Raw genomic sequence first — 27,516 nt, forward strand, 5'->3', positions numbered from 1 at the left:
GATGATATGTAATATGCATATTGCCTCACACAGCATAATTCAAATTAAAATCAACTTCTCTAATTTGGTTACCCTACTTTTTCATTTTTTTGTTGTGTCTTGTAAAATCTGAAAAGTTTAAAAGTCTATGCAGAAAGCAGCCCAAGTGTAGTCTTTAGTGTTACTTTGCAAGTCCAAGAGCACCATCTAGGGCCCAAGTGCTGCTATTACACCTTGAAGGAAAGCAATCACACTCCAAGCTGGCCTTTGGTGTGAATCCTTATGTTCTATATCTATAGATATGGGGCATAACACTGTAGAATAGTGTTCATCTTCTTTGATTGGGATGAATCACCCTACCACAAAGCTAAAAATGATTCAGAGTTGGTTTGACTCGAAACCTCCCAAATCTCAACCCAAAAGCAGGTTAGACTTTTTCCCGTTGTAATGAAATGTAGTTACAGTGTGTTCACTGCCATCAGAGGGCGCTAATTGGCGATGTATGTTTAACTTTCAAAATAAGATACAACTGGAAACTTGTTTAATAAGATGCATCGGAATTTTTATTTTTATTTTGTCCATGTATCTTAATTATTTTTCATTATTAAGGAACAATTGTGACCCTTTTTCCTAGTTGAACCAGTTAGATAAAGCCAAGTTTTGTTTCTACTTCCGGGTTAAATGTGGGTTGCAGGCGCAATGACATTGTACCAAACACTAAAGAAGTCTGGCTATTGTGTGGTTTCTACTTTGTTAAAACACATGCTTTGAAGAGCCAAGAAGTGCTTGCCGTGCCGTCAACATGTCTTCTAGTCATCCAGGGTTTACAGAGGAGCAGCAGCGCAGAACAACGCAGGTAAACACACGCTCTATCTAAGCAGTTAGCCTGGTAGCTAACTTTAGCTTGCGTTGACTTTGGAAACAAACAGCTCTCTCCCCACTCGCGTTTTTAATCTCTTCAGTCTGAGGCTGCAGCATTGTGCTTATAATATCTGGAGGAGTTTAACTGAACGGGTTAATTTCATCTCATATGATCTAACTTGGGGAATTCCCCTTGGAAAGTGTCCTAAGAAGATTACATTTATTGTAGAAATTAAATTACAGAATAATGCTTATGAACTTGGGAGAAGCTTCCTTTTCTATCAGAATGGCCCTGTATATAGTTTCATCTATCTTTGTATCAACACTGACCGGAATCCCAGTCCCTACTTTGGGGGAAAAAAAGCATGTTCCTACCATGCTTTGCAGTGTGGATGGTTTGTTTTGGTTGATTTGTGTTGCTACTTTTTCACCACACAAAGTGCTTTGTATGTTGATCAGCTTTGCTCTCATCTGGCTGAACATCTTCTGCCTCATACTTTGCTTTGGGCAAAATGGAGATGGGACTTCAGGTCCATCACTGATGGCTATTTTGTTGACAGATTCTCCCTCTCTGTCACCATAGGACTCTTGTCTTCTTTGACTGACCCTCTCCTTGTCCAGTCATTTTAGGTAGAAGGTCGTTACATAGCAGTTTTGCCATGTAAAGTTTGGATATTAATTTATGTAGCGATAAACTAACAAGGGTTACAATTGATTGCCTCTAATTTAACATTCATGCAACCATCAGCAGGTGCCACTGGGTGAAAACTACATCCTCACAGAGGAGGAGAAGAGAGTATTGAAAGAGTGCAGCCGTGAGAGCTTCTTTTATCGATGTAAGTTTAAATAAGAAATCAAAATCTTTTCAAGGTCTCCAGCTGCCTTTTGCCCACCTGAACTTTTTACAATAATATTTTCCTTTCTTTCACAGCGGTGCCCTTCTCTGTGGTCAGCATAGCGATCACTCAAGCCCTCGTTGCCAGAGGTAATTTGCATCCCACTGTGAAATCACATTCATATGCCAATGTCACGTCAGTTGAACCTAAACGTTACATGGATCTGTAAACGTTTGTAGGGACTCTGACTCGGTCTCCGAGGTTCGGATCTTTACCTAAAGTGGCCTGTAAGTTAACGCCTCTTATGTCTGAGTGATAACCTTCACATGTCGCCTGAAATTATCGGGGTGGGGGGGATAATGATGAATTGTCTGACTGTTGAAAGTAGAAAGTATTTTCAGTGTTTTCCAAAAAAACAAAAAAAATTTCTTTTTTTTTGTTTCTGAACAAATAAGCTTCTGCGTTATGCTTCATCTTCCAGTTGCTGGCTTTTGTGGCTACATGGCTGGGAAATTGTCGTACATGAAAAAGTGCCAGGAAAAGTTCAAGAAACTGGAGAACTCTCCTCTGGGAGAAATCCTGAGGCAGAGGGCAGGGATGCCGCCGCATTTGTGAGTCGGACACACCGCAGGCGGCAGCCTCCTTAAATTCTCTGCCTGTCTTTGTCTCAGTTTTTGCTAGCGACAGCCTCAGTAGCCGCTTTCGTTTGTGTGCTCCTCCTCACAGCCCCGGTGGTCCTCAGTCAGAGCTCAGCGACCCAAACAGTCCGTCGTTTGATTCCATGTTCCAGCCTCCAGACGCTCCCAGCGCAGCGTCCAGCCAGACCAAGGATCACGGATATGAATTCAGCTCTGACCCTCCTGGTCAGATGGACAGAGCAGATGACTTCAGTGCTCCAGGTTCATATCAGAAGAGTCACTGTTCACCTCAAACGAGAGCGCTGCTACTCCTCTCAGTTTCTCAAGTCGTCTTGTTAAAATCATTTTTTCTTTTTCTTTTTAAGCAGTAACTTTAAAATCTTGCTCTATCCAGTTCCTGTAAACGGCAAACACCTAACAGCTACCGCTAAAGTTTCTGCATGTGGTGCACAGCTATTATCGCTTTACGCAATTAGTTGTCAGTCGGTCATAATTCAATTTTGATTGTTTATCTCTTTGTCTCTGTTCGCCTCAGTACAGTCGTATTTGGAGGAAGACGGAGTACCTCAGAAGAAATCGATCCTCTATGAGGACCTGAGGCTCAAAAACCGGGAGAACTACGAGGTGACGCTCACTCAGAAGACTGACACCATGCTCAAAGCGCCCACAGAGAAGGTCCCAGAGAGAAGCAAGAAACCGGGTGAGTGGCTACGATTGGAAAGTTGTAGCAGAAAGGACAGCAAAGGAGGGAAAAGTAAAGAGACAGACGTGCATAGTTTGGATGGAAAAGACTAAAACCTTATCATTTTCGGTGTTGCTTACGTTTCAGTGAAGAAGAACATCTACGGAGACACGTGGGAAGAATGAGTCCTTCCATTGGCCGGATGATGTGCCTGTGCTCTGACATCATCGATAACAGTGTGATGTAGGGCTCAACGTTCTTCCTGTTCTTCTGCGTTTTTGATTCAGTTTGTGACCAGTGTGACATTGACGGTGTGAATTAAACCAAACTGGTCGATGACTTGCTCTAATTTGACGTTTTTATTTGAGTTAATTTTATTAAACAATATCGGGTTATATAAAACAGATGCATCATTGGATAAAAAGGACAAAAAATCTTTCTTTTAAAGGTTTTTATTTTGGGGGTGTGGGGGTCAAACAGTTCTGTTTAAGAGGTTTGTTGGAAAACATTACTGAACAATGTTCAGTAATGCGCCATTTTTTTTTTTATCATTATTTTGACAGTATCACAAAATATCATGATGAAATTCCATATTGACCAGCCCTAGGTCTGGTCAACCTGGTACTTTTTCTTGTATTTCCCTAAAAATATTTTATTTTATTTTCATGGATAATTTTAGTGGTTTTGAAACCATGACATTTTAAAACCTTGATAAATTCAACCACCCTGTTGCTGTGAGTAACTACAGCCTGATACTTTTAATTAGTTATCAGATCACATTTACAAGTAGAGGCCTTTTGAAATACAGACTTATTACTGGAAGTATAAAAGTTGTAAAACAAAGAAACAATTTTTTTTACAAAGAAACACCACATTTAAAAAAAAAAAAACCAGGATGCTGTAACATCTAAGAATGAAACACAGAAGTGAGAGGACTCGTTAAGCAATCAAATAAAAAATCCACAACTACTGCGTAGGTCCATGACTATGACTGTGGCCGTGGCTACAACTATGTCCCACAATTTGATCTGAGAAATGTCCATGGTTGTGTCCAACACTGTGTGTTGCGAAATGTCCATGATTGTGTCCATCACTGTTTGGTGAAAGGCGTCCATGAGGATGCTGAGATGGTGTCAAGCTGGCTGAGTGTGGCCAGCCCTCATACACTGTAGCTGGGATGTGAGCGGTGGTAGTGCTGGGCAGCGGTGCATAAGCTTGAACCGGGTACGATCCAGGAGTGGGGTTTATTTGTGGAAGCAGGGTCTTCCTCCTCTCCTGCGAGGATGCAGGGACGAACATGACACCGCTGAAGCTCCTCAGCAACTTAAACAGCAGAGTCTTCTCCAGAACGGCAGCCCTGGACTCAGACAGGTCCACAGGAGACAGCCAGCCTTTCCCATGCACCCAGCCGATCAGTATGGCAATAACATTGCAGAGAAGCACACTGTGAGGGACGAGGGCCGTGCAGATGATGAGGAGCACCCAGGGGAGGGCCACTGCAGGAAAACTGACCCCACAGAGAAAACCTTTGGTCATCTTAGTGTGTAGGGTGGTCAGGGCCACACAGGCCAAGACCACTGGGAGCAGACCCTCTGTGTGCCGGCTGGCATCCTGCAGAAGATCCAAGAAGCTGTAAATCACACCAGTAATGGAGGCGAGAAGGAGGAAGATGAACAGGAAGCGAACCGTGCCGAAGCCTTTCTCCACACTGCCAGTCAGAAACAGCAGAGCAGTGATGCTCAGCAGGAGCTGAGGGAGGCTTCGGTGGTGAAAGGGGAACAGGAAGAGGCGGTGGATGTGGCCGCTTTGGAAAACTGTTGCTCCGATGCTGAAGCTCTCCTCAGGCAGGCTGAGATAGGTTCGGATGGCAAACAAAACGCAGGAGAAAAGGGCCACTACGAGAGCTCCACTGGTGACAACAGGAGCGACATCTTTTATCGCTCTGAAAAGCTCATTAAAGATTTTGGTTTGCATCTCGGGGGGGAAAAAAAAAAAAAAAAAAAAAACAGCGCAGGAAGCTTGCTCTTGCTGGATACGAGAAAAGCGGAAGCTAAGCAGAGTTAGATGACTTCTCTGCCTTCACACTTCCGGAACAGGAAGTGTAATTTTTACATTATCGGGTTTCCTTTTGACTTAAAAGCAGCGCCTGGTAGGTGAATAATCAGTTTACAGTCATTATTATTATTCTTTCGGGGAAAAAAATTACCTTCTTCTTGCTCAGTCGATCCTCTCGGGAAACCCAAGAAACCTGAATGGCTAGTTCAAAAAAATAAGGAGGTAACGATAGCATTCCTTAGTAACTTTCACAATAAAAGTCATTCATCTTCAGCCTCAATTGAGACAGAATTCTGATAAAATCCAAAAGAACATTTATAGAAAGTAAAGATATGGTACCTTTAGTAAAAGTGTAAAACAGCTATATTTAACATATTTTTATTTATGTTAAATATTATTTATATATATATATATATATATATATATATATATATATATATATATATATATATATATATATATATATATATATATATATATATATATATATATATATATATATGTATATATATATATGCGGAACTCTCTGCTTCACTGTTTCACGTTCCCAGTCGGACCTATTTGCGGATGTAACCGGAAAAGCCTCCGATCACAACTTCCACCCATGTGTGTATGTGGAGACTCCAGTGTGATCGACTTCAGGCTAGTTAGAATAAATTTTCTCGTCTTGATTTAGTTTGATATCAGCGGTGTGAGGCTTCCGTTGCGGGCTCGGTGAAAACATGGCGGAGATCGTTCAGCATCGGATCGAGGACAGGATTCCTGAGCTGGAGCAGCTGGAGAGAGTGGGACTATTCACCAAGAAAGAAATCAAGTACGGAATGAGGCTTAAATATTTCTCTGGTTATTGGGAAACTGTTCAGTTGAGCTCATCTTCGAATGAATCTGAATCAAGATGGATGATTTTAGTTGTTCTTCCCGGACTTAAATGAAACAGTTTTTAATAAAAAAAAAAAACAACAACAACGACCTATTAATCTTTTTTTTGTTTTGTTTTTTTTAACTCATTTTCTCGCTATTAATATTAACCTGTACATGTAATTTCCTATTTTTGTGGTTAAAAAGCTCAGTATTTGACCACAAAATAGAAAATAAATAAACAGGTTAAAATTAATTAAATAAACGGGTCAAAAATAAGCTTTATAAATTGCCCTAACTCGATTGAAAATGTATGAACTATGGTTAAAAGCCAGAGTGTATGCAGGGAAAGCAACCAATTCAAATACCAGTTGTGATGAGAAGAGTTCTGAAGCCTGCATGAAATTGTGCATTGTGCAAAACTGATTTGTTGTTTTTACATGTGATTGATTTAGATCTACAATCAAAAAGGTTACAGCTCTTGAGTACAAGCTCCACAGGCTGATCGTGAACAAGGAGGACTTCATTGCATACATTCAGGTAGAAGCTGGTTTTTATCAGCTGAGTTCTATATAAGTTTTTAAAGATTACACATCTTATTTCTGTCCTTTTGTTGTTGCAGTATGAAATCAATGTCTTGGAGTTGATCAAGAAAAGAAGAGGGGTATGTAGCTGCTGGTTCTTACTACAAAACAGCTGATCAAAAATGGAAAAAAGTCTTTTCTTACCTTTTGTATTCTTTTTCAGCACATAAACTATCATTTCAAACGAGAGGAGATTGAATTCCCCATCATCCACAGAATAAATAGCACATTCAGAAGAGCAACAAAGAAGTGGAAGGTTGGTACTGTTCGCACAACTCTTCTTACTGCTAAATTATGTTTTGTGTTTTACTGCACTAGAAACGTTTTACATGAATCACAATTTTAAAAACTGTTTATTTATTATGTCTGCTTTCAGCATCAACCCAGTTCCTCAGATATGAGTAGGAAAATATTTTTGCTCCTGTCTCTTTAAGATTCTTGCGTAATCGCGAACCCTCTTCTGAAGGCGTCCGACATTAGGCATTCAGGGCAATATGGTTTAAGATTTTACATATTTTATTAAGTATAGCATTATGTGAAGAGTCAATTTTTACAGAGTTGATCCTAATTTCTGCAGATGCCAGTTTGTTTATTCACCTGGTTTTGAGAGCTGACTCCCATTTCTCAATAGAGTTAGACTCTGAGAAATATTGGAAAACACTCTGGATTATCGACAACTTGTGCCTGGATTTTTACAAGTTGATCTTGGTTGACGTCTTGGTACAACTTTTTCTTCCTCATTGCAGCATTCTGACTATCCCCACTCATAGATTGTGCCAGCATGCTTCACTGTAGGAAAGACAAAGGATTTGTTGTTGCTCTCACGTTTTCTTGTCTGAAGAAAATGTGAGATGTTTCTCACAGGAGGAGGATTCATCAAATAAAATACTTAGAACAAGTCTTCTGCTATTCATCCTTGTGCTTCCTCCTGCAGATTTTCTTTTTCCTTGATATTGTTCTTGGACAGAAGCAGCTTTTTGCTGCTCTGCTTGACAAAAAGGCCTTTGTCAAAAAGGCTTTGCCTCACTACCTCCAACATCAGCTGCTTATGTCGACCAATCTATGCAGCCGTGGCAACAGCTAGTGGGAGACAGTCCTGGCATTCACTTCACAATCTTTGTACTTTCTTCATTGTAACTTTTCTTTTAGATGCTACATTCTTAGTAGCACTTTTCTTATGACACAATTTTGCTGCTAAGTGATAATGAAGGCTTTTCATTTAGGTTTAGCATTGGGGGCTTACATCTCTTAAATTGTAGAGGAAATGTCTGTTGAGTGGTTAGTTGAGGATTTTTAAGGCGACTCTTTCGGTGTCTTCAACTAAAATAAAACCAGATTGGTTGGTTTTGGAGATGGAAGTTAATGGCTAGTCCCACAGCGCAATCCTTTGTCACCTTTGCATTGGACAGATACTTGCAGAAAGTGGATCCCTATTTAGACAGGATAAAGAGTTTGGAGACCACTAATGATCTTCCTGTGGAACAAGTATTGAGAATGGAGCATGTGAACGGTTTCAGGTCGGAGCAACTAACAAAAAAAGGCATCAAAATAGCGTTCACTTAAACTTCTATGACATTTTTGTTTTGTGTATCATTTCACCAATATCCTGATGTCTTTTTACAAACAGGACGATGTGCAGCTGTGGCTTTCACATGTTGCTTTCTGCAAGAAATGGGTATGTAGAGCTCTCTGAATTTCTTTTCATACTCACACAGTTTACACCGCTATTAACTTCTGTCGGGCTTCTCTCATCAGGAAACCAAAGGTCAGATCAGCAAGGTGTTTGCATCTATGTTAGCTATCCACCCTGACAAACCAGGTAAAGAAAACACGGCATCAACGCAGATCGCTTAATGATCCATGATATGAATTCAAAAGAACTGAACTGAAGCTTTTTACGTTAGCCTTTTGGATCATGGCTGCCAAGAGTGAGCTCGAGGACCGAAAGTCCTCTGAGAGTGCCCGACACTTGTTCCTGCGAGCGCTGCGTTTCCACCCAGACAACAAGAAGATCTACCAGGAGGTAAAGCGGGCAAATGGAAAAGGCCCAAGTGTGTGAATGCAAGGATGAGTGCAATTTCTGTCGTGTTGTTCTGAATCCTCCGTCCTTGTGTGCTTCAGTACTTCCGTATGGAGCTGCTGCACTGCGAGAAGCTGAGGAAGGAGAAGGAAGAGCTGGAGAAAGCCGATATGGATTTGGTGAGGGCTTTATCTGGCTAAAGAATCTCTGCTTTTCAGCTTCTGTCACGTTACACCTACACGTAACATTTTTATTGGGACTTGTGCGGTAGGCCGACATAAATAGTTCATGATTGGAAGTGAAAAGCAAAGCAATAAATAAAAGTGCTGAAAATTGTGCCGTGTCAATATATTTAACGCTAGAGTGCTATTTGTGTAGGACAGCCTTTCACTGTAATTACGTTTGTGTTTTGCACACATAGAGATGTGTCTGTCCATTCTTCTTTGTTAACCAGCTGTATTAATCATCTGTTTGTGTTGCTTTATTAAATAAAACCCCAAGAAGTGACAGTGACATTTGTGCCATTGTGACTGTTAAAAACCTATTAGTTTGGAGAAATGTTGCAAGGCACAGTAGAGCCTGTGACTTGACATGCTGTGTCAGCATTTTCTGTTGATGCCTTCCAGGGCGAATATGAGTTTTCTCCAGAGATCCTCAGTGGAAAACTGGCAGAGGTTGTGTACAAAGATGCTACGGCAAAAATCGAAGGTACGATTTATTTTACTCTTCTGTAAAAATGTGTTAAATATCTAAGTAGTTTTAGTTGGTTTTTATGACTTATTTTAGCACAGACTTGAATATGAACAAGGATTTATTTGTTGTTGGCATTTGTGGCCCACAGAAGCAGAATTTGTCATCTCACTCCTGAACATAGCGGCCATCTTTGATTTTACCAAAGAACTCCAAGACTCCATCCTGCAAGAGTAAGAAGAAAACATAACTACAGACGTGTTTATTTTCTTTCTTTAGCATCTGTCCGAGGCTGAATTATTGAACTTTCCTGCTTCCTCTATTTGCAGCTTGCAGGCCAACTACACAGAGGACAGCTTGACGTGGGATTTCATGGCTAAGAGGGAGTTGGTGGCCCCAAAGGTGGATGAGGAGCTCCGCACGGCCAAAGGCCAGGCTTTGGACATCAACTGCAGAGAGGAGCGCTGCTGCCAGGTCTATGAAGAAGGCCTCAAGAGCCTCAACACTGGTAAGAGCTCTGAAAAATTATGATATCAGTAAAATCATTGTTGGATTTCCTGTCTTAACATTGTACGCACACTCGATGTTAATACCATTACATGTCTGGATAAGAAATTGCTACTTTTTTTTGCTTTCAGAGCCGATGTGGACTCGCTATGTTGTTTTCTGCTTGGAAAGACTAAAGAGGAAGACCAACGTCCAAGACCTCAAGGACAAAGTATGGAAATAACAAATTGCACTTTTAGTTCTTATGCACTGTGAAGTTTCAGGGGGTAAAATATTTAAGAGGCGGAGGAGTAAATTGCTTTGCATGTTTATGTTTGTGTCACAGAGGCAAGAGAGGCTGCTGGAAGTTTTACAACGTGCCCATGACTCCTCACTGCTGAAGGAGAATTTTTACAAAAACTGGGTAAGACCCCTGAATATTCATTCATTGATGCTGACATGTATACTGCTGGCTTCACAGTTCACAAATTATGCTCTTAAAGCAAACCATTTTAACGTGGGCCAGTCTTGACGACTGCGTTAAAAGGCTTTAGAGCAATAATTTGACAAGCGTGCAAGTTTCATAGATGTACCAAAGAACTAACAGTGGGCCAAGAACGGAGCCGTGGGGAACTCTGCACAAAGCGTTGGATAACTTGTCTTTCCAAATAACTTCTCAACCAACATGTCTTTGTTACCCCCAGTGTTTTAACATTGTAATTTCTCTTTTAGCTTTCATGTATACTGACTCGTTTTACTGAGATTAAAACTAGCTTATTTACAGGTCCTATTTGAAGGAGGATTCTAGACCTAGTTTTGATTTTAAGGTTGGTAATTGAGAGTAGAGCTTTACAGTTTATAATGTGACAATGCATTGAAAGCAATCACAGTGCAAGCGTTGCTAGGAGCCCAGTGTTTTTTAAGGGTTGAGATAATGTTAAACTGGTAGAAGAAACACCCTGAAAAGATGTTTAGAATCAAACCTGATGCTCTCCGTGTGACCAGCTGGAGATCTTGCTGTCGTCTGAGCAAGCCGAAGCGGCAGCTAGCCTCGCCTTGTCGGCCACGCAGCGCTACAACCAATCTGTGTCGGTCTGGAGTCTCTGTCTGCAAACTTTAAGGAGTCTGGGGTGTGGAGACATGGACAAGCTGTTCCACGACTCTCTCACACACGTTAATCCCAAGGTATGCACACACAGTCACACATACATCCAAATAATTAGTCTTTATTTCTCATTCTCATTCTCATTCGGTTTGATCATTTCCGAGGCGCACACATGCGGTTACAGTAACCAATTTAATTGCGCTCTCTGGAGAACAGAGTCACACACGTTACCCACTGGCACTGCAGCATAAGTAGGTCATCTCCTTGGCCCAATTAGTCTCCGCTCCATACCGTCCGCTGCAGCCTCGGCCTGTATGTGAGACAAACCGAGGACCGGCTGAACGCTAGCTGTCTAGTATAAATGCTACACGATGAATTATTAGTGCATTTCTCCTCACACACATGCTTTAAACTCGGTCAAATGCCCTGATGGCTGTCTGCAGAATAAGTGCTTGTTGTGGTGGGGTTTCCCAACTCCAGCTCTGTAAAGTAGCTGCTTGAGGAGGATTACACATTTGCTCATTATGCAAGTCTTTCCTCTTTGTTTGCTCAAGTGTGGAGTAGATATGTAAAACCTGCAGGGCTTGGGGTTTGGTGTGTATGTCTACATACCCTTAAAACATAAATACACAGTTTGTAAAATATTGAGGTAAAAATTGAGGTTTATTACAGATTACATAAATGTTGCTTTCATATTTTTAAGATTATAAATGATTAATTTTGCTTCAGATCTCTTGATGTAATCGATGTACTTAATAACTACATGTGTAAAAATGAGTCTAATTTAATCTGGGACTGCTTGGTCACTCCAACAACTTAAAGGACATAGTCCACATTTTCCACATCTTCTTTCCAGACATGTAGGATACACGACTTATTATTGTTCTGTCAGCAGAGATTCCCACTGGAGCTGTGGGTCTCTGCAGCGCCTCCAGAGTGACCATCAAGTTTTCATTGGGATATGTTGTACAAAATCCTGCATAAATTGTAAAACACACCTGGGTTAAAAGAAGTGTGTTCAGGATAGTGGTATAATGTCTTTTGATTCTAGGCTTTCTGAACTTGAATATGAATTTGGATGGTGTTATTATATTTATTTAACATTTCCTGTTCTAGTATATTTAAAGTAGAGTGAAATGAATTCATTAAATCATTCTCAAAATCTTAAATCACCTTGTACGGTTTTCCCCACTCACGCTTTGACAAACTATGTTGACAATTTCATGAATTGCTCTAAAACTGACTCACACATCGCAATTTTAGAGCAATGAAAATTGTTCTGCATTTTATGTAAGCTTGTGGTGGTAATATTCAGTTATTTTGTACAGGAGAGTCTACCACTATGGCAGCTGCAGCTTCAGTGGAGCATGGCCGACCAGAGTGCTGAGGAGACGGAAGCAATCTTTAAGGTAGCACCAATCCTCCCATTAAGCAAAGTGGCAAGTCTGACAGAGCAGCATGTTGAGACTTTTGTCTTGCTTTCAAAACTTGGACACAAAAGCACTCCTTTGTGAATTAAATTACATTGACATTTTGCAGTATTTTCAGACATTTCATCTCTTTGCTCTCAGAGAGGTTTGCTGTCCTCTGTCACGGCTATCGCCATGGAGATGAAAGAGCTCTATCTCGATTGGTCTTACTCAGTCGGAGGATATAAGAAAGCCAGAAAGACCTTTACAAGGTAGTGTGCTCCTCAAGCAAATAAAAACTAAAAGGGAGGGGGAAAAGTAGTGGAGGATAATCCTTAAACACCTTTCATGTTTTAAAGACAAATTGAAGATTGCTCACGTTTTCCCTTTTTTCCGTAGTCTGCAAGAAAATCGTCCGTTGTCTAAGAGGTTTTTCACCAGCATGATTCAAATCGAGAAGGAACAAGTACGTATGACAGCGGTTTTGTGGTCACCTTGCTCCATTGATACAATCAACTATTTTCCACTAATAACTTGAATAAAGAAGAATAAGAACTGAAAGGAAAGAAGCGGTTTATTGATGCCTCGGGCCGGCTCTGATCCTAAGTGTATGAATAACTTTATTTGTTCTGCAGGTAACGCCGAAGATAAACAATCTGAGAGATTATTATGAGAGAGCACTGCAGGAGTTTGGCGCTGCAGACGATGGTGAGTCCAGGTTGAAAAACCGGCAGAAGAACTGTTAGTTAAAAACTTTTATTTATAGCTTCATGTTAAACAGAGACAGATGAGTAACGACTCTCTCTCTCTGCAAAAACTAGAGAATTTCAATAAAAACATTTGAGCAGAATTGGCTAACACCGAGGTTTGATTTAAGGACCATGGGGCATTACATTTGACTCAAGGTCATAAACTTTTCAAACAGTGCTGCTATGTTTAAAATGCAACATTCTCTCGTTTTTTGTTTTTTTTTTTTCCCAAAGACCTGTGGCTGCAGTACATCCAGGAGGAGATGGGAGCGCTCGGCCAGCCAGAAAACTGCGCAAAGATCCACTGGAGAGCCATGAAGTTCCTGGAGGGGGAGAGCGTGGAGAGATTCACCGCCAAATACACTCTGTTCCAGACCGGACACTTGGGAGGGGAAACAAAAAATGCAGCCTAACAAATGACCACATCTGCACGTATTGGACTGGTGTTACGCTAATAATTACCTAAAACTCTGTACTGTAATGTAGCAAAAGAATAGAGATTGGTGCATGAACCAGGTTGAAGGGTATTAACTGGTAACCCACCACAAGTATGTCTGAATATGGACTTTGTTGGCCATTTGCTAAAATAAAGATTTTTACCACAAGCAATCTCCTAAAATTTTGTGTCATTTTCAACACTGCTATATCATTTTTTTTTTCAGTGACTTCTGAAACCAGTTACACAAAAGTGTAAACTAATTATATGCTTTTTAAATTTGACTTTGGAAAATTGTGCAGCATGAAGGAGCCTGTTGATTCTTCTTTAGGGTTCTAGCCATGTTTCAGTTTAAGAAGTCAGCAATTCATTTGGTTCTGTGAATTCTACATTTCTTTTTCTTTTTACAATACCAATTTTAAGGCTGTTATATTAAAAAAAAAAAGTTTAATCTGACTGCGTTTTCTGATCCCTCTAAAATACCAGCACATAAATCCAGTGTTTGCCTTCACTATAAATATTGTCATAGAAGTTGCAAACTTTCAATGTAAAAAATAAAAAATTCTGAAACTGTTTAAAAGTATAAAGCAAACCTATATGAAACATTAAAATGGCAATAAACCTCCATATTTAATTACAGATTTTAAGGACACTTACAATTAGTGGCTTATTTTTACTGCAGTGGCACCTAAAGTCTTGGTTATGAGGTATACAATGTTTATGGGGGAAAAAAATCAAAATAGATCTTCATATTCTATGCAACATAACATATAAGAGCAAGTAGAAAATGCATTCAGTTAATGTGTAAAAGTACTTAGTTTAAAACTTCAAATTTCAAAACATTTTAAGTGGTGGACCACCACAAAATAGAGCACAATTATAAAGTGGAAGTAGGTTCTCAAAATGAACATCAATGCCCCCTTTACTACGAATACATAAAACCCAGTACAACCAACAGCCTCCATTAGTGACTGAAATTAGCAGGTATCGTAACTCTTCATTAGGGTTATGGTCGTGGGAGTCACTTGGTGCCTCAGCTCGGGTAACAAAACAACCAGACACCAAATGGCAGTCCGGAAAACTTTACATTTTGAAATACAGCTGACCCAAATTAGTCCAGATGCAACAAAAGTAGCAAAATGACCCGACACTCAAATGTCCAGAATGTTACAAAAACTTAAAAGTATGAGACATAAAAAAAACACTGAACTGCACATCATCATAATGGCATGAACGGGTCAGAGCAGCGTCATGCTGTGGGCTGCTGTTGTTCAGCTGGGGCAGGTGGAGGACGATGAAGATCTTAGTGAAAAAACTTGGAACCCTTTACTTCCTTCTTTCCACTTCACAATTTTCACTACATTGTGCTGGTCTATCACAGAAACTCCTGTTAAAATCCATTAACCACCCATTTGATCTTAATATGAAACACACTAACCAACTGTAAAGTCTCTTAAACTCTGATGGAGCAACATGTTCCTGACCACAACAGAATAAATGTAAAAATTGGGTTAAACAAAAACATATCAGGGGATTAAAACTTTTACAGTCCAAAACTTATTTTTTCTCCTCAGTGCAACTAAATAAAATGCTACGAGACGCAAATGTTACCTGACCTTTTGAAAAAAAAAAGACAAACTGTAAATTCTGATAAATATCTTTCATAGAGAATGTCAATTTTGAAATAACTCATTTTCCAAAAGAGGATACATGTGTTTTCCTCTGTGGGGTGTCAATTGTGAAAAATAATGTAAAAAGGAAAAAAAAACAAATTAATAAATCACATTTCCAACATAATGGCAAAAAAAAATCTATCACTGGTACTTTTTCATTCTGTTAAGGAAATTCAATAGTTATTCCATGGAAAAATGAATAAAAAATAAATAAAAAAAACATCCTAAACCCGAATTTGTTATTACAACTATATTTAAGAATAATAACTGATTTTTATCATTATTTAAGTTACTAAATGCAACTATAAACTAAACTTGTCAGAAGACATCTATACTCTTAAATGTTATATTTCCCATGATGCTGACTGAACTTCTTGTTGACAGGAACAGCGAGTGAAAAGCAACAGCCGTCTTTAAAAGAATGTAAAGAAATCGAGTGACATTTCCTTTGGATGCTGGAGAGTTTCCTTATATTACCTGAGAAATATGTGTTGGATGTATGTTAGTCAACAGTGTAAATGCTTTTATTTTTATAGGAATTCAATTAAGGCTAAATTTAAGGACAGTATACTGAGTGTCTTTACCCTGTAAATTAACAGAGCATTATTAAATCAAAATGAACAATCCTGTCAGACCTTCAAAAAGGAAAAAAAAAAGATCAGGACAGTGAAAAATCAACGACTGCTCTTAAAAATCCTGCAGAGATGATGACACAATAAAAAAGCAGCTTCCAATGTGGATGGTATTATTTTACACAGTTCTCTCCTTCCAACGTAGCAAACTGTGCAGACGTGCCTGTTTTCTTTCATCGCGGAAAAACTACAAGTATCCCAGAATGCTCTCCTTTCTCACACTCGGCATCAGTCTTCCTCTTCAGGTCATCGGGTCAGAGCTTCTTGAGGAGGATGTAGGTGAAGAGAGCCAGCACGCCGGCAGTCAGCAGCCCGATCACACACTGATGGATGGTTATGACGTTCTCCAGGGCGTGGATGCGCTCCTCCATGGCGTTGGTGTGGATGTAGTCATAGATGGAGGCGCCGATGCTCCACACTGCCCACACGGCATCCACCACCGCCTTCATGGTGGGGGAGACCATCGAGAGTGCCGCCTGCGGCCGACCTGCCGCCTCATTGGCTGCTGGTCTCCCCTGCTCTGCGGGGAGAGGAGAGGGCGACACTCACTGCAGCGTGTGGGCTGAGAACTAAACTTCACATTCACCAACCAGTTTGGACTAAATGCAACCAGTTTAATAGGTAATCACAAAAATACATTATTTAATAGTTTTTTTTTTTTTTCTATTTTTGTTACATATAATGTCACAGGCTCTGTTGTAGGTCTTCCTATCTAAACAGAGTGCCTCTTTCCACATTTGCTGTTTACCCTTTGCTTGTAGTAAACTGCAAGTAGGATTTCTTGAGGCTCTTTCAAAAGAACCTTCCTTCTCGCCACTTCTAATAACACCTGAATAGCAACATATTTTCCCACCTGAGCTGTAAATCTCTGCAGCTCTTCCAATGTTAGACCTCTTGGCTGCTTCTCTGATTAATGCTCTCGTTGACCAGCTCGTCGTTTCAGGTGTACGGTCATGTCTTGGTGGTGTTGCAGTGGGGCCAGTCTTTCCACTTTTAGATTCATTAGTAGATTATCTCTTATCTCTGTGCTGTGTTCCTTGGTTTTCATGATGCTGTTCATTAATTTTTATCAAAATAAAAAAATAAAAATAAAAATATATATAGGTAGGCCTTCACAAAACTGCTTTATACTGACATTAAATGCACAGATGAACTTTACCAACTTGCAGCAATTGGACACCCAGTTTTAATCAGGGGCTACAAGGTAATGGATACAAATGTTTTTCATATGTTTCTGATTTGTATTTGTAAGAAAAACAAAAAACACAAAAGAAAAAGGTAATTTGTGCTCTACGCTAAGCAATGACATCACTGTAGTTTGTGGTTTGACTACACAAAATACAATTTGACAGCAAGCCAATCAGTATGACATCACTGTAAAAACAATGATTAACACATTGTGGCTTCTATATATACACAGTTGTCACCAGGACAGTTTGTCCACCAGTTAAAACTAACAGGAACAGCTGTTTATCTCTATACATGCAGGCTCTGTCCATTCCTCAGTGATTCATTCAACACAACACAGGTCTACTAATGACATGGTGACGTCATCAGTAAACCTGATGCCGTTCTCATCACCTGGCCTTTTTTTTTTTTTTTTTTCTTTTATCATGCTCAGAAAGCGTCAACATGTCAGGTCTGAATCTCCACTGCGTCCCAACTTTCAGGACATCAGCAACAAGGCGATGGGAGTGTGACGTACACTGCTCGGACCCAGCTGAGCCCTGGAAGACGAGGGGAAGTTTATGAAGTGAAACTCACCCACACGGTTCAGACGGAGGTCAACATCCGCCCCTTTGGTGCTGAGTTATTCTGTTTATAAGAAGCCGGGGTGTCCCCGTTAGACACAAAGTCTGACATTGCTATTCTACAATAAAGCTCACGTCGACAGCACGTCTCGTTTCCGGGCAGGGTTTTCACGATAAAAGCCCACCTGGCACAAGCGTTTTACGGCAAAGCGACAGCAACAGGCCGCTGTTGTGAAGTATTTTGAGACGCAGGAGTAACCAAAGTGAAAACTCAGTCTGTTTTGTCAATCCATTTTTATCTTTAAAGGGCCAGACATGAAAGTGCTTTTATTTTGAAGCAAACGACCTCGTTATGTGAAGCACCTGACTGAAGCCATGTGAGATGACAAAACAGAAAATCTGATTCGGAGAGCCTTGAATAAGATGTCAAAATAAAATAAAATAAAATAAAATAAAATAAAATAAAATAAAATAAAATAAAATAAAATAAAATAAAATAAAATAAAATCATACGCAAGGGTAAATGAAAGTTATAATTGAAACGGTACGAATTACAATAAACTGATAAAAGCTGCATGTAAGCAAAATAAAGCGAAATGCAAAAATAATTATGATTTAGTGTATTGTATAGGAACAAAGCCCCAAACATTAAGCTTGAATGGAGACTGGGCCCAGTATCTCACGTGTCCTAATTGACCCATTATTGACCTTAACAGCTTTATTAGCGTAATTGTTCTCAATATTATCACTGGATACTTTATCGTCACAGAGAGTTCTTGAGATGACATTTTTAAAATTTCACATTTTTCCACTTTTTGGAGCCAAACTATCCTGTAAGAGATCGAATGCGTAAATCACTCACTACAGTTACCAGCTGCTTGCAAGTAATCAAAGTAATTACGTAGTCAGTGTCGCCAGAGGTCGCTGTGCACCAACATGTTGCTGGTGAGTGGAGATAACGGGAGAGGTGTGATGAACCCGGGATGTACACAGTCAGAAACGATAAAAAGGGGGGAACACCTTGAGAGAGGCGCAGACGAGTCGCCCCGGAGGCGACGTGCTAAGGAGGACCGGCGGCGGAGTTCAGCCCCGGGCCTGGGTGGCCCGCGTACAGGGGAGAGTCAGCGCGCCGCAGGAATATGTGCAGCTGAGAGGCACATGCTCGGACATTTCTCTGTCTAGAGCTCTTGATCCGTTTTCAAGTCCTCTTTCAGGACAACTACTGCGCCCCCGGACGGAAACCTATAATTGGACGCGAGCCAGTGACGCGCTGAAAATAACCAGGTTAGCGCACAGTACCGGTCCATTTTGGGGAGGGCCCAGCCAGCGTGAGGGCGCAGCACCATATATCACCTCCTTCCAGCTGTTTGGGAATATCCTGCTCGGATTTTTCGAAGCTGTAACATGGCAGTAGTAGCAGTAGCAGCAACAAGCTGCCCTTTCCCCTTTCCCTCCATCGTTCCAGAACTGGATGAGTGGACTGGGTGCGCACAGGGAATCTCACGGCGAGGAGACGCAGACGGTTTTTTTTTTTCCTTTCTAAAAGGGAGGGAGGGCAGGAGATGGGTGACTGGCACAAGGCGCGACACTGTTGCATGTTTTTTTTTTTTTTTTCCTCCCTGGACAGAGGGAGGAAGATGGGCCAGGGGTTGGACAGTCCGACTTTTCCCTAAAGACAATTCGTCCCCCCCCCCTCCCCACCTCTCCACCCCCAAAAGGAATATTCTTGCACAAATTTGGGATGCGTGCAACACCAAGTGATCATATATTAGTTGGGCGGCGGTGGCGCCGGAGCTGGGGCTGGACGGTGAAGTTAAACTTCGCTTACAAAGACGCGATCAACAGCAAGCAGGCAGACAGACAGGGAGTCAGGCAGCCGCACATCCACCCAGACGCCCCCCCACACCCCCGCCATTGGCTGCGGGATGCTGACACCTGTCCGGAGCGCAGGTAACCGCATACACACCGACAGGCAGCACTTGACAGTGGGCATGCACGGATCAGCTCATGTCTCTGGATTCGATGGGAAGTCATGCGGGTTCAGGATTAAACCTGTTGGAGTTTGATCCACGGGGCTGCTGAAGGTGTGGGTCAGAGGCTGGGTCTTTGCGGGCAAGGTGAGTCCTCACTTCATTCAACTGGCCTACAAAGTCCCAGTTTCTGGCTCATAAGCCCACCATGACCAAGACAAAACTCCTCTGGTACGAATTTATATATAGAAAAAAAAAAAGAAAACAAAGAGGGAGAGAGAAAGAAGCTGGGAACAGATGCAGCATACCTTAAAACCCGCCTTAATACAATTTAAACTTTATTTGTACTCCAGCACATAAATTATTGCATACATATATGCAGTAATATAACTGCATATACATATGTATAAATAAACACATAAGGCTTTTTCTGGCCTAAAAAAAAATCCTCTTCTCTTTGAGGTCTGATATGCCGATTTTTACTGATTCCCATGTTCACCAAATCACGTTATAAAAAAAATAAAAAATAAAAACACATGGCCATTTAAAAATAAATCATATTTATATTTATATTTACTCCAACATAACACCAACCATTACTATATTTGGGTGGCTTAGTCTCGATATTTTAATGTTTTACTTGTAAGGATTATTTTTAAATAAACATAATATGTATTTTATCGAAAAACAGTTTATGCTTATGTCAGATTTACATGTAAAATTTGTTTCATGCAAAAAAAAAAAATAGGAAAACAGTACATCAATATCTATATAACTTAGCGATTTTTTAAAACATTTTAATTAAAAATCAACGTGTTGAAAATTCTTTAAACTTTTCTCAATAAACAATAAAATAAATATTTATTTAAATTATATCGATCAGACCATCTTATAATTTCTGACTAGCTTTTTGCATGTTTCCACTAGTATTTTTTTTACAATTTATCTTTGAAGGTTAGTTTCAAGTCTGGAACACCTCCTTGCCGTTACGCCTCCTTGCTCCCACCACAAACTCTTGGTTCAAGTCATAGTTCTGGCTGTGCCACTCCAAAATAATACTTTTACTTATAGTCAGAAGAATGTTGTGAAAATGTAACGTAAATAATTAAGAACTCTCTGCATTTTATTGTTCTAAGACATTTTCTAGTCAAAGAGCCACTTTTGCTCCCACTGTTGCAGCCTAAAACTCACCTAGAAATAAAACTAGAGCCTCAAAAAACAATTTTCTAAATATTTATTAGATACGTTTTATTTTATTAACAAGGAAAAATTAAACATTTTTTTTTAATTTTCAGATTTTAGAGCAAAATGAAAGATCTTTTACAAAAAAAATGTAGATTGAGTCAAGTCTTTTCTTTAAATCTGAAAAATAAAGAAATTTAGGTAAGATAGTTTGAAGCTAGTTACTTTTAAATACCTGTTGTAGAAATTTGAAAAAAAAAAACAAACAAAAACCTCCTAAAATGTCCTTTTTTCTTATTGCATTAATAATCAAAGGCATTTCTTTGACCTCAGTGACTTGGCCAGAGAGCCACACGTGGCTCTGGAGCCGCAGGTTGCAGACCCCTGATCTAAGAATTAGCTGATGGCTATCACTTTTTAAAAATTTAATAAAAGTCTGATAAGAATTAGGGACATAAAATGTGGGCATACTTATGTCTTTTTTTCAATCGAAAGACATGTGGCGCACACCCTTATCCTTTAATTTGTCATGGTCTGTGGAATCAGTAGGCTAATCAGTATGCTTCAAAGAAAACCGGAAATATGCTTGTATATATATATATATATATATATATATATATATATATATATATATATATATATATATATATATATATATATATATATACACACACACACACGCACACACACACACACACACACACGCACACACAGTCAGTTTAAATGTCGAAGCAGAGGTGGGTGCTCTATTTATGCAAAATTAACAATTTCAAACTCCAATCAAACTGGAGAGGCTGTAAAGATTTTTTGTATTTATTTTTTATTTTTAATCAAAGTAGACTTTTTATCTGAAGTTACAAAAGTGTCACATGCCCAAAGCAGATGTCCTTTCTAGTGAACATAGCGATTTACAAATGCCAAATCATGCCAAAAAGTGACATTGCTCGCCACCATTTATCTGTACAGCACTTGATTGGTTGCTTAAAAGAACAATTATGTTTCAGTAGTTACCTTAAGTTGATTACTCTGGCCATGTAAGAAAACCTAAACCTGATAATTCTGACTGTGATTAATTCAGAGACGTGACGAATGAAAATTTGGAGCCTGTTCATGATCAGATCAGTTCAAGATTGAGTAAAAGCAACTTAATATAACAAAGTTGAACATACACAGCTGTAGCAATAAAAAAAATAAATAAAAAAAGCAGAGGTCAGATTGTGAGAAATCACAAAGTGTCACTAACTGTTATGTTGAACAAGCCTGTCAAGGAGGGGAGAAGAGGTCTGCTTCGGAGGCTTGTTTCTATATCTGTCCTGACCCCGGCATGCCGCGCATACCATGCTAATGAATTCAGCATCCTGACACTAGATGCTTTATGTAATTAATAGAGCTCAAGGCTAGGGTGGCATCTACATGCTGCCAGTGACACATAGGTGAGACATTCGCTGAAGTACGAGATTCTTATTTTTAAAAACACAAGGCGGGCGCAGGCATTTTTACAGCCCACCTAAAACAGCCGTGCAAATGAAACAGGACCCCCGCCTCACTGACAGCACAAAAGCAGGGATGTGTCAGCTTTTATTTATTGACCTGTTAATACTAATCACCACAGGTTATTTTAGGTGATGCATAACACATCAGTGGCAGGTCATTTGTTTTTACAAGCCTGCTATTACTTCTTGAGTCTATAAGAAGTTGCTGTGGACTGGAGTTTATGGAAAGTTGACTCTGGTTCTAATTGGATTCCTCAACACTGTCAGCAACATCCTAATGCTTATTAACAGTGATACGCCGGTGCCACATTTTGCACTATTTCTCTGCTGCCCGTGGAGCAGATTTTAAAACAATTGTCAGAGCCCCACAATCCTCCGCTGCCTCCGATGTAGGTCCATAAAAACTCAGCGACACGTCGCAGAATGCAGTTTAGAGGTATAAATAAATAAAAGAGTGCAGCCAGGAGCTGTCCATATATGCTGCAAGTCTTCGCGAGTGCGAGAGCCGAGGGCCTGAGAGAGGGAGGCTTGCCGCCTGGTTTGAATAAAGCAGCACGGCTGCAGGGAGCTCTGGGATAGTCACCAAGTCCGCTGATTAAAATTGTGATATTAAGCAGTGCTGGCTCCTGCTGCTGCCTGCCAAGCTGCTCTCAGTGGCATTTTCATATTGTTTAAAAGGCCCAAACGGACTCATCTCGCCACTTGCCTCTGTTGTACTTGTACAGTGCTGCTTTTTCCCATCTCCATTCGATCATATTCTCACACTACCAGCTTTGGAGCATTTCAGACCTGCTTTAAGTAGTCCAGTGTGGGTCAGAGAGCCTGTTTGTTAAAAGCCGACATGTGTAGCATTGCATAGAACGCATGTGGAGGGATTGTGTGTTTACTTCCACCGTGAAATCACACGGAGCGTTACTTCTTGGAAATTCTGCTCTGAACTCGTTCAACTCCCCTTTTAAAAACGTCACTGCAAATTCCAATAAAACTCTGCCATTATAAATATGCAATTCACAAAGGCTGGAAAGCAATCCAAGTTGTTTTACTACAGATATACGTGAGCCAACCTTTTCGAAAAGGTCAAACTCCACAGGTTGTGGTCACTTTCCTCTGCTTCGACTGAACAGACATCAGTTATGCTCAAAATCATGTTTGACAACCCGACAAGCGTTGCTGTTTGATCTCAAACGTTTGGAATGAGAGACAAATTCTAGGTTAGGCAGGGAGAGAGAGGGGGGAAAAAAGAAAAAAGGCAGCAAGAAAAGTGAGGGACTTTTAGGGGCAGCTGTGTTTTATTAACCCAGTCATAATGCCCCTAAAAATCCTTATTGCTCTTGCAATGGTCAACAAGGCTCCTGTTGCAACATGTCGAGGATCTCAGAGCAACATGTAGGGACATGTTGCGCTGCTGGCCAAGAAGCAATTGGGTAGTTTTGATCGGGTCACTGACCTGACATCACACTCGGAGATTTTGAACTAATCATAAAAGTCACAGAGTAACACATGTGAAGAGGGAATCAAACTTTTGCTTAAATGTCAGTGAAGATAAGCTTGGGGTTGCAAAAGTTTGCGATATTGTCAAGGGGGAGGAGGAGGCAGAATGACCAGCATTCCTCTACAAATTGTGGAAACGTTTCTCTCTGGCAGTGTGTTGACTTGTGTTGTCGTTATGCATCTGCCGAAGTCGCCCCAGTTTAGTATTAATATGCAGACGGGGAAGCCGACACGCTGTGTCCTTCTGTGTTTTGACATTGCCACAAAGTACCAAGGGAGACGCTCCAAGACAGAGACAGAAAGGAAGAGCAGTTGTTATTCTAAAAGAAAAAGAAAAATAGGCTAAATGCTGTTTTAGAGTAGAACAATGTAGAAATGCAGGGCGAACAGATTGACAGCGCATCAGCTATGCATAAAGAGAGAAACAAACAGGCAGGATGATGACAAGGAAACAGACAGAGCGGAGGGAAAGACTGAGAGGCAAGCAGGCCTTTAAGGGACTCCAGACTTGGGTGTGGCATGCTGGACAGTCATGGCTGGAGAGTGGCTGGTATGGAGGTCTCGATATTGGTGAATGAGTCATCACAGGGAGCGTATTCGGTTGAGTTTCCCTGCAGAAACGGCTGCTGCTGGAGGAAGGAAGAATCCTCTTCACAGACAAGGGGAGAGGGTGTAAGGGAAAGTGTGGATGATGACTCAGGGCCACGAACCACATGGCGATGGAGAGGGGAGGGAGGAATTACTCATCAGAGCATGTGGAATCTCATATGGCTATCACAGGACAGGCAATGTGCTTCCCCCAAGGCTGCCGCTCAACCGCCATCAGTCCCCGAGGTTCCAGCTCGACACTGTGGACCGGTGGGGGCTCTGGGGATGGCGTTTTAACTTCTTTCATAAAAGCAGGGTCCGTTCCAGCTTGGGGGCAATGGAAAATCATAAGGCACAAACATTGATAAATGAATTCTTTGGCAAGGCTGAAATGCGCTCCAGCTGCGTTGAGTCACACGAAATTCCCCACAAACGTTCCATCTCTTGTGACTGATGAGGATAAGCAGGAAATACTGCATTGATATTTGACAGAAACATTGGGTTTGCAACTGTGGATCTCTTGATAAGCATGGGTTTAGCTTTATAGTGGTACTTAGAGATGTGGGGACTTTGGTTTAACCCGTTGGAATAGGGCAGTTATTGTCATTACTTGAACCGGCAGGGCGTGGGAGGTCACACTGGCCCAGTTCCTGGTTCAAACAGAGAAAGAGGGGCATTATCTATGCAAGATCGTTAAGCATGAGTTTAACTTTATTCACCATCTTCTTGCGATCAGGAGGGTAAATTATGTCAAGTTGATGTGGCCCTCCTTCTTTTAATTAGGCAAAGCTGACAAAAATACATAACCAGAGAAAATTGAGAAAAGAAGAAATGAAAATGACTTTACAAATATGTCTACCTGGTGCGGAGTGACATTTTAAGGCTTCTTTTCTTTTACCCTTCAGCTTACATTGTCACGTCTGTGTAAATCCATCTTAGAAGTGATGAATGAGCCTTTACAGTGAGCTTACAGACGATAAAGCCGTGCAGAGTGATGACAAGACAGTAAATATGGACAAAAAGGACTACCCACATGACATCCACACTGTCTTCTCTTTGTCTGCTTTGGATTCAACAGCTGAATCAGTAGAAGTCTTTGGTGTAAAAGTGGTGCAGAATAAGGCATCAGTCGATTTGTGCATGACAAAAGGGGATAAAATCAACAGGAAGGCTTCAACATAATGCACCCCTTTGGTTCTCATGTATAAATCTCTATGCAGGACATAAAAAAACCATAGTTGTGCAACAATTTAGATCTACTACGCATCTATTGTTAAATATGCATATTCTGCAAAAATGGGGATCAGTATTCCTCTTTGGCTTGACTCAACAGGTGAAATGGGCACACCCACAGCACCAGCTCATACCCTCCTCTTAGAAGTGCCGACACCCTCCCAGTTCTAACAGTTTCCATTAGGGTGTGGGCTGACAGGGCTCCAAGAGGAAAACCACTGAAATCCAGAGCAAACACTGCAGACAAAAGCTAGACAACGAGAAAAACTGGAGCAGACCTTCCCCAGAGTGGATCCCTCCTGTTATACCCCCCTGACCTGCTTTCAGCAGATAGTGACGGCCGACTCATGATTAACCAGACATCAATGAGGAGGGGAATGCAATCGCTTATTTTAAGATTCAGTTATAAATTCTTATTTAAATTAGCTAAAGAGCCACGCAAACAAGAATAGCACTGACAGGTGAAGTGGGTAACACTGAGCATCATCTTACAAGGCTGCGTGGTGGTGCAGTTGTCGGGACTTTTTCTTTGCTGTAAGAAAATCCTCAAGGGCACAGACCAGCCTCGCTCTTGGTCGGTGTCTTCACTGCCTTTCTCTCCACCTCGGGGTTTTGACATCACCGATTCCTCCACGTGTAAATAAAGCCATCAGAACTTGCCGTGTGTAATTTCCTGGCCTTCCTCGTTTTTACCTGCCAGCTAGGCTTGTACTTTTCTCGAAATGCCATGCTGTTTTGAGGCAAATTCTAACAACGCTGACAGTTAGCACCACTCAGGACTGCAGGAGTCACAGTCTGCTATCACTGACGGATTTGCTATTCAGATTGAGCCGTGGCTTTCCTGTATCATCGCCATCTATTGCTGCATTTGCAGACAGTTCAAAAGTTTGACTAAAGTGCATTCAGAGTCTATTTAACATGGAATAGCTCTTATAAGTTTAAAATAAGGAACAATTCTGTATTTCATGAAATGCTTGGCAAACCTACTAGCAGCTGAGTAAGGTGTTATTGCTAGGCTAACAACTCATTTTATGTTTTAGGTGTACATCCAGAATAAAGCTCTCCAATGAAGGAAAATCCCACTTTTAATTGCCAGAAAAAAGACTATGATGCCATTAACACTGAACTGTATTCTAAATTTAGTAGTCAGGATTACCAGAAGCACACAGGTTGCTCTGTATAATTGCATGTAAGGCTAAGAAAAACCAACAGACAAAAAATGTAGCATTTGCATTTAATATCTTTTGGTCCATTTGTTTTAGCTTGTGGTGCTAAAAGTGATTTCCGGCTCCCACTGCTGAATCCTTTTGATGGTACGGAGACACAGATGTTTCCCTGCAACCCTTCCAGACATTACCACCATCCCCACTCGCGAAAGCATTCCTGGACGTGCATCAATGGTTTAAAAGCAAGTTATTGTAAAGATCCACTTATTTGTTTTCAGGCCTCATAAAATAAACGCCCCGAGAGACAGATTGCAGTGGAGAAGATCTGAAAAATGCATGGAAAGGTCAAAAATAAATGCTACACATGACTTGAACTGGAGGAGGAGGAGGAGGAGGAGGAAAAAGAGGAGGAGGAGAAAAAGGAGGAAGGGGGTTTTGTCTTTGTCTTTCACACTCGGATCAGAATGAGATCTGCAGCTTCACAGGGTCGTAGCTGTGTACAAGATCATGTGAGACACAAGTGCCCTTAGCCAGACCTCTTGTTGTTTGTTTGCTGTAGAGCAGGTCACAGGTTTTCTGCACTCTTACGGATTCATTTCAGCCCAGCCGTGCTGCATCTTCAGCTGTTTATCTTTGTGATTGTGTTTGAATAAGAAAACAGTGGGCCTACCCAAAGAGTGCTGCCGGTTGTGTTGTTTAAAGACTCTTCGCTGCAGCACAAAGTTACAGTTACAGTTACAGTTTTCAGCTGCTCCTCCACTTGGGCTGATCCTGTTTTCAACCTTGTTTCTTTTTTTTTTTTTTTTGTCCACCTGCAGTGAGGGGCATTTTCCAGTTGTTTTCTAGCTGTTTGTTGCCAACAGTGCATTTTGGCAGCTCCCAGTGACACTGTCTCTTTGCATTGCAAAACCAGTCGAAGGCAGCGCTCGGCTCGGCGTTTGTGTGTCCC

The 27,516-nt window shown here is 40.8% G+C and overlaps 4 protein-coding genes and 1 long non-coding RNA gene across 10 annotated transcripts in view; 3 read left to right on the top strand and 2 right to left on the bottom strand.

The window, feature by feature from the left end:
• Positions 1–634: 634 nt before the first annotated feature.
• On the top strand, positions 635–3,335 carry LOC103468660 (OCIA domain-containing protein 1). The gene is made up of 8 exons (XM_008415896.3): positions 635–835; positions 1,589–1,676; positions 1,772–1,825; positions 1,916–1,963; positions 2,158–2,287; positions 2,403–2,575; positions 2,850–3,014; positions 3,144–3,335. The coding sequence occupies exons 1-8, from the start codon at positions 782–784 to the stop codon at positions 3,179–3,181; spliced, it is 750 nt and encodes a 249-aa protein (XP_008414118.1). The 5' UTR covers positions 635–781; the 3' UTR covers positions 3,182–3,335.
• Positions 3,336–3,340: 5 nt separating this feature from the next.
• On the bottom strand, positions 3,341–5,283 carry rhbdd2 (rhomboid domain containing 2). The gene has a single exon (XM_008415882.3). The coding sequence runs from the start codon at positions 4,968–4,970 to the stop codon at positions 3,963–3,965; it is 1,008 nt and encodes a 335-aa protein (XP_008414104.1). The 5' UTR covers positions 4,971–5,283; the 3' UTR covers positions 3,341–3,962.
• A 313-nt stretch (positions 5,284–5,596) lies between these two features.
• On the top strand, positions 5,597–13,557 carry utp6 (UTP6 small subunit processome component). The gene is made up of 19 exons (XM_008415867.3): positions 5,597–5,865; positions 6,365–6,449; positions 6,532–6,573; positions 6,657–6,749; positions 8,121–8,168; positions 8,249–8,312; positions 8,398–8,516; positions 8,615–8,692; positions 9,140–9,221; positions 9,355–9,436; positions 9,533–9,711; positions 9,842–9,921; positions 10,036–10,113; positions 10,695–10,874; positions 12,123–12,203; positions 12,366–12,475; positions 12,603–12,669; positions 12,839–12,911; positions 13,187–13,557. The coding sequence occupies exons 1-19, from the start codon at positions 5,774–5,776 to the stop codon at positions 13,363–13,365; spliced, it is 1,812 nt and encodes a 603-aa protein (XP_008414089.1). The 5' UTR covers positions 5,597–5,773; the 3' UTR covers positions 13,366–13,557.
• A 442-nt stretch (positions 13,558–13,999) lies between these two features.
• Positions 14,000–18,339, bottom strand: LOC103468649 (uncharacterized). The gene is made up of 2 exons (XR_534238.3): positions 17,458–18,339; positions 14,000–16,213 (listed from the first exon to the last, which is right to left on the bottom strand). It is a non-coding gene; the product is annotated as an uncharacterized LOC103468649 (long non-coding RNA).
• A 107-nt stretch (positions 18,340–18,446) lies between these two features.
• Positions 18,447–27,516, top strand: part of LOC145552308 (uncharacterized) — a 30,217-nt gene continuing 21,147 nt past the window's right edge. For all 6 annotated transcript variants that reach the window (XR_014088306.1, XR_014088308.1, XR_014088312.1 and 3 more), the window contains exon 1: positions 18,447–19,394. Coding sequence is in view for 1 of the 6 variants with exons in the window: in XM_081609337.1 (XP_081465463.1) it covers positions 19,186–19,394 (209 nt within the window). In the remaining 5 variants the exon portion in view is untranslated. The remainder of the gene's footprint in view (positions 19,395–27,516) is intronic.

Source organism: Poecilia reticulata, chromosome 1, assembly GCF_904066995.2.
Source record: "Poecilia reticulata chromosome 1, P_reticulata-male-v2, whole genome shotgun sequence".
NCBI lineage: Eukaryota > Metazoa > Chordata > Actinopteri > Cyprinodontiformes > Poeciliidae > Poecilia > Poecilia reticulata.